The sequence below is a fragment of the Tetrao urogallus genome, assembly GCF_951394365.1.
Source record: "Tetrao urogallus genome assembly, chromosome: 6".
Classification (NCBI taxonomy): Eukaryota; Metazoa; Chordata; class Aves; order Galliformes; family Phasianidae; genus Tetrao; species Tetrao urogallus.
In genome coordinates, this window is record NC_136819.1 from 17,773,520 (window position 1) to 17,780,402 (window position 6,883).

General features: G+C 45.4%; 1 protein-coding gene across 1 annotated transcript; it reads right to left on the reverse strand.

The window, feature by feature from the left end:
- Nucleotides 1–1,383: 1,383 nt before the first annotated feature.
- On the reverse strand, nucleotides 1,384–6,514 carry FGF3 (fibroblast growth factor 3; the record flags this gene model as incomplete). The annotated part of the gene is made up of 3 exons (XM_079537262.1): nucleotides 1,384–1,716; nucleotides 4,668–4,771; nucleotides 6,289–6,514. 3 exons carry the CDS (start codon nucleotides 6,512–6,514, stop codon nucleotides 1,384–1,386), a joined length of 663 nt encoding a protein of 220 aa, XP_079393388.1.
- Between the last annotated feature and the right edge of the window lie 369 nt (nucleotides 6,515–6,883).

Here is a 6,883-nt window from a genome sequence, read left to right on the forward strand (position 1 = left end):
AGCCCACAAGAAGACCTCCATGGTAATATGTCTTCATGTGGGATTTGCATCTCTCTGTTTCCATTTAATGTCATATTTAGCTTACAGATCTTTTGTCCAATTCAGATTGAATGCTTATTTCATCTTATTTTCCAACTGTGCTGTGTCAGGGATGAATTCTAGGATGTGAAGAGCACAAGGGCAGATCTTACCACGATTATCATTACTTGTGTTTGTTAAGTGCATTTAAATCTTCCCATTGTTCTGTCATCTCTGGGATGTGAAAAGAAAATTTTGAAGCTTACCCCTTTGTTCAAAATTAACTTTGTGCTGTGGAATCTTGTAAAAGTTTTGAATCCCTCATTAATCCCTATCTAGACTTGCATATAGGACCACGTCATGAAAATAACAGTCATTTAAAAAGGATGGAAAAGCAGAACGTAGCAGCTATAGATTTGAATGTCTGATGTGATTGTTTTTGTTTTTTCCCCAAATTGTTAAAATATATTTAACCTTGAACTAGAACTTATTGTAGAAATCTTAGCTAAAGAAGAGTATTTGGTAAAGACTGTCATCCCCAGTGCTGAATTTTTCCATGTCATGTGTTTGGTCAATACCACAAACTCAGCTCTCTGGTAGTACTCAAGTACTATTTTAGGAGAGGATTTATCCTGTTTAATGTTAAACAGATATATACTGCTAAAGCCAATGCAAATGCCACTATATCAACATTCATTTGAATGATGAGATCAAACTTTTTTTTTTTTAATTAAATAAATTCAAAATAGCCTTGTAACATGTAACATGTAGGTCTGTTGGTATATTTAAAGTAACTTACAACTTCAGGTTTCCTGAATGGTCATGGAAAAAGTGTAAGTGATACTGGTTGATCACATAATAAAAATAAATATATGCTAGTTACAAAATAAATGAGTTTTTTGATCCCTGTATACCATAAAAATAGTAGTGTAGCCTTTTATGAGCAACTGCTAAAAGAGTCATGAAGGTGCTGTGCTTTCTTCATAGACACAGAATTGGTAAGTGTGCAGTGTTCTTATGATCTGGAGGGTAGGTCACTTAGATAGGATTCTATGGCAAGTTAGAATGAAAATACTAGTAATTAAAATTACTTTTTTATGAAGAGAAAAACGTGAAAGCTGTTGACATAATTATTACATCAAACTAAATTACATTGTAATGTGCCTTATCTCATCTCATGTCTCTCTTACGATGCATAATAATTCTAAAAGATCTATAAGTAAGCAATATATGTTGGATTATATTACACATTGTATAAAAATGCCTGTGTTAATGCCTGCCATACAGTCACCGTTGTTAGTTTCTTCTAATAGTATTTTGAGGACTTGCTCACTTCCAGTTCCAACATAAGCTGTCCCTGCTCCATCAGCGTCCTCTCCTTCTCCGCTGGTTCTTACTGGGAGGCTTCAGGATGCTCTCTCGATATCTCACATTTGTGTGGAACAGTCGGACCATTTCATGGTCTTTGCTATCCAATACTCTGGGCAGAAAGAGAGAGGATTTCTGTGTCCTGCGTGTTTTAAAGCCCCTTCTGGGTCGTCCTTTGCCATTGACTGAGACGTACCAGAGTCTCTCCGCACTGGCTTTGCGCTTGGTGCTGGCTCCGCTGGGTACAGTCCGGTATAGACGGGATGCATAGGTGTTATAGCCCAGTTCATGAATCCTCTCCACAAACTCACATTCTGTGTTATAGTTCTCCTGGAAAACAAACATGACAACGATTAAGAAAGACTATTCAGGTAATAGCTCTCTTACCTCTACCAGATTGAACTAAAGTCAAAGCAGGATTCTACTCAGTTATAGGCAAAGGTTAGAGCCACATTTGACATGAAATAGCCTGTAGTTTAGCATGGCTCTTTAATTGGTATATCATTATCTAGATATACCCACAGTCTGATAATCCAATTTATTGCAATGCTTTGAGCTGTAAACAACATGTTTATGAAACCTCTTTATTTCAGCATCACAAAATCACAGGAAGTCCCCTGTCCACTTGTGTTGCTCTGAAATGCTAGGCTGCTCCATTATCACAAGCTATAATGAAGAGTACACGTCCATCCTGACTGCTCAGATTTCACAGGATCTGTCAAAACTCTCCAACTTTCTCCCAGCTGAGAATAAGAGGAAGGCAGTACAAGAGCCTGGCACGAGGAACGCCTTCCCCCTCTGTGGGAGCAGTTGGAGCAGTGCAGATAAGGGACCTCCCACACTGTACATCTTCATTTTCTTAACTACAGAACCACCTCTGCTGCATGGTGCGATGAAGACCTCAGCATCTTAACACATGTAAGGCACAGAGGAACTGCTGTCACGGTCTCTGTGAAAGTTTTCCCTCAGAAATGCCTCTCTGGAGGATGTGCAGAGGGCACAGATGGCTGGACTGGACCATAAAAGCTGTAGGCTCCATTAGCAGCATGTCTTTAATGCTGTTCACTCCCCAGAAATTCTGATAGGCATTTAACATGATTTTAAAAGACTCCACATGTCTCAGTTTCACAGCTGTAAAACGGAAGTGCCCTTCCTTGTGAGGACAAGGTTTTCATATGCTGTGGTGCTGGAGCCCATGCAACTGCCATATGTAGGTGGATTCCTGTTGCTATCTCCCTCAGATCTGTCTGTAGAGGGTTTATCACAGAGGATAAACCTTGAGGATTATCACAATCTGCTACAGGACATAAAGGAGTCCTGCAGATTAAACAAGCTCAATTTATTGACACGGGGACGTCTGTGAACCAAGGGATAACTGAGTTATTCCATTTCCTTTCTGTAGAGGCTCCCTGTCTCATTATCCCCAGACAAGTCAGACTTATTTCAAAAAGAGCACTTGTGCAGGCACCGGGCATGGTAACACATGTGAAATAGTTGGTCAGCTTTTCTAGGCAAGAAAACCTAAAACCTTTCTCCTAAGCTTAGCCTTCTCCCTTTGCTTTTGTCGTGACAAAAGCACAAATGGAAGAACCATTTCCTAAACTGTCCCTCCAGCTTTGAAACAGACTGTCTCAAACATGAGATGGAAAAACAAATTATCTTTTTGGGTTGTACAGGAACTATAGCTGATGTTCTTTGGGATACAATGGTTAAACAAACTTCAGGGTGATGTAATTTTTCTCAGGCTGCAGAGAGAAGTCCTAGAAAAAAGACTTTTCTGGCCTTTCTCTGCTATATGATAGGGTCTGTTTGTTCAGAATTTGTTCACTCTGATTTTAATTCAGTTAAATTAACCTGGAGGAATACCTATTTTGAACAAGAAAGAGATAAAGATAAAAAAAGAACTTGAGAATTCATCCTTTCCTTTCATATCTTTGGGGCTGACTCTGGCTGACAGAGGAGATCCATTTAAAAATATGCCCATATTTAACGAGAATATTAGCTGAAGGCATAGCAGCAGACTTAGCTCTGTCACAGCAGATCCAATATGCCCTGGTTCTACTTCAGATGCACTTTCCTTTGCCAAAATTGTTTGTTGCCTGGTTCTCTGGGCCAGCAAAGAACCATCATATTTAAACAGAGCCCCTTTATTTAACAGGTGTCACATGGGGCACATTGCAGAATCTGGGTTATAAATACTATCAGGACGACACTCTTGGAAAGGCAAAGTAAAAGACATAAGAACAGGGAGGTGATCAAGTTGATTGTGTTAAGTAGGTTGCATTCACAAGGAAAAGTCTCATGTGACTTGAGGATGTGTTATGCTGTTCAAATCAACAGAATTACGTAGAATGACTGTTTGGAGGAAGGAAATCTCACAGAGCTGTGTTTCACCCTCTTCAAATCTGCTTTTCTACCTCAGGGCTCCTAGAGAAACTGCACAGTGCGTATGTTACACAGTTGCAGATCACAAGATTGCTGGGGGTGTAATCAAAGATGCTGGAAGAAATTCAAGTAGATAGATAATGTGCATAGTATACACAGTGGCTAACACACCTTCTTGTGTCCCTGAGTGTAAAGAAGTCTGAGCAGGAGTATTTTATTCACTGAGTGGAAACACTGGCTGGGCTGAAAAGGCAAGACTCCTGTTAATGGCAGCAGAGCTCAGATATTGCTTCAGAGGTCAGGACAGATGTCAAGGGAGTGCGATAAGGTGTTTATTTTCACCTTTATCTTCTTACAACTTTCAACACTCCCTTTCCTTGCTATAGCTCTGGTTTTTAGCCCGTTAATTCTTTCACTGCCCAACTGCTCTGTGGAGGAACTCTCATCAGTAGGTTGGTTTCCTGCAGCAGAGATGCTCAATTGCTTCTGGATATACTTAATCTGACATTTATATCCCCAGCCAGCAGCCAAAGCAGATGTTGAATACAAATACGACAGCATTCAGGATAGAGATACACATCCTGCACTGCAAGGTTGGCCCCAGAATGTTGATCAGTGTATCCATTGCCCAAGAAATTTGGCCACATGGAATACTTTTGCTGAATACACTCTTTTGCTTTTGGCTGTAAATGCAGTTAGAAAGTAAGAATGCAGCTTCTTTCTGCTTCTTAAAAGTGTGCTGCTCACTTACTGGTAATGATTCTAGAGAGAAAACTGTTAAGACATTAAATCTTATCTCTATAAACATTCATCTGTAAGAAATCCGTGTTCCCCACTGAACCTGCTCTCATCAAAGGAAATGGCAGATGTATGCCAAAGCTTTAACCAAAACTTACTGATGCATAAAGCCTTCCCCTTTTGTTCATGGCCAGGTATCTGCCAGAGAACAAGCCCTTGATAGCGACGATCCCAACATCAACAGCAGTTATTTCAAGGATGCCTAGAAACAAAAACAGATGAGACATGTTGTTGCTCCCCATCATATGCAATTTGCTGAGATACTTTTGAATGGCTGCTTAATTGTGCAGTATAATTTCATAGCTATTGCTAGCTCACCTCAAAACCATACTGTGACCATACTGCAGTATGCAAAACAAGACTCTTATCTGAAGCAGTGTAAAACAACAAGGATGTGGGGAGGCAAGCTTGACAATAAACCCTCAGATGTCTGATTGAGATTGAACTCTTTCAAAAATGAAAAAGATCTGACACTGAACTAGAGGTTCACTTAATCCTATATGTATATAGAAAAGTTTAAATCCTCTTTAATGCTTAGGAACACAAGAGCTCTTGACTTATTGAAACTCATCACAAAGCTTTCCATTTCAGGACAAAGCCCTTGCTGGGGTCTCCAGAGGGTAAAACAGCATTTTAGAGCCACATATATAATTGTGAAAGGAACTTGTCCTTTAGGAGGTCGATGTAGACCTCCAGATAAGGACAGTATGACTGCCTGTGCCAAGTTAAAAGGGACGAAATGTCTCAGGCTGACAATGATGGGGTCTCAAATACTGAAAGGATATCACAAGTGAGGGTGACACACAACCTGCCAAAATGTCTGTGCCCAACCAAATGTGCCACGATGCTGAAAGAGGCACGAATGTCACAGGGGATGCTGTACTGCCTGCACAGCATTCTCTGGCTCCAACCGCTCTCAGTTTACCTGCTGTGGTCCAACAGCTTGGTGCTGGCTCTGAGATTTTGGAGGTGAGAGACGGTCCTGACACCCAAACCCATTGCTGCCTGTTGGCAATGACAGAGCAGAGCCAGGGCCCCGTCCCATCTGCAGAGCTGCATCTTGGCTCAACCTCGTCCGTGAGAGCTATGGTGGTTTCGATACAGCTGTTTTGAATCAGCCGCCGGTTAGCCGCTGAAGGATGTCTCCTCCGGGCTTTGATAACGAGGGGGTTTTCCTCTAGGAAATCGTGGTTTTCCTTTATGGACTTCAGACAGATCCCCGAGGTCCCCCTATCTCTGTGTGCCATCACCAGCCGGGATTTACGCTTCCTGGGGCGGCGGGGCCGGGCTGTGCCCACGGGCGACTGCGGGGGTTCCCGGAGGCAGCGGCAGGCCCCCTCTCCACCCTCGCCCAAGCCCCCGCTCCAACATATCCCGTTTCATCTCAGCCGTCGCCGGCACTTAACGGAGGGGGCAGATGTGCTTCGGCCCGAGGGAGGCAAAACGGGGAGGGCCGAGAGCTGCATGCAGCCCGGTGGGGCGAGGGTAGCTCCTCGGGTCCCAGCCCTCCGAGGGCAGGAGGGTACCGCGGGGCCCCAGGTGAGGCGGCGGCGCCGGGCAGGGGAGGAGCAGCGGGAGAGCCCCGTCCCGTCCCGCTCCGTCCCCGGCATCGCCCGCATCCTCGCAGCGAAGGACGCAATTGGTCCGAGCGAGGGACCCCCTCCCCGCGCAGCCCAGCCCGGGGGGAGCGGGCCGGGGAAAGGTGCGCCCGGTACTTACTGAAGACGCTGTTTTTCTCCAAGGTGCCGTTGATCTTGCCGCCGGGGTGGATCTGCAGGTGATACTTGGTGGCACAGTAGAGCTTCCTACGGCGGGGCGCTCCCCCGAGGTGCTCATAGACGCCGCCGCGCCCCCCCGCATCCCGCAGGGCCCTCGGGGAGGCCGTAGCGGCCGGGACGTGCGGCTCGGGCAGCAGGGCGAGCAGCAGGAGCCAGATCACGAGCATCGTGGCATGGTGGCCGCCGCTCTCAGCCCGCGGGGGAGTGGAGGCTCGGGGCGAGCGGCACCGGGGCTCCCATTAACGGCGTCCGGCTAGCGGCGCGGCGGGGCGGCACGGCGCGCACCGCGTCCAGAGGCGAAGCATCGGCAAGTTTTTATCATCGGCCCCGATCTGGCCCTTTTATCTGTCTCAGATTTACTTAAATCAATAGACATCGGCGAAGGCCGCCGAGGAGTCCCAGCTGTTTGCGTGAGATGGAGCAGCAGCGCTCAGTTTTCTCCTTAGGTTTCCAGCTAGACAGACGGCACGAGGAGCAGAAGGAGGGGGGAGAGAGAGCCCCGCTGAATTTCGGCAGGAGGCTGCGGGGAAATAGCT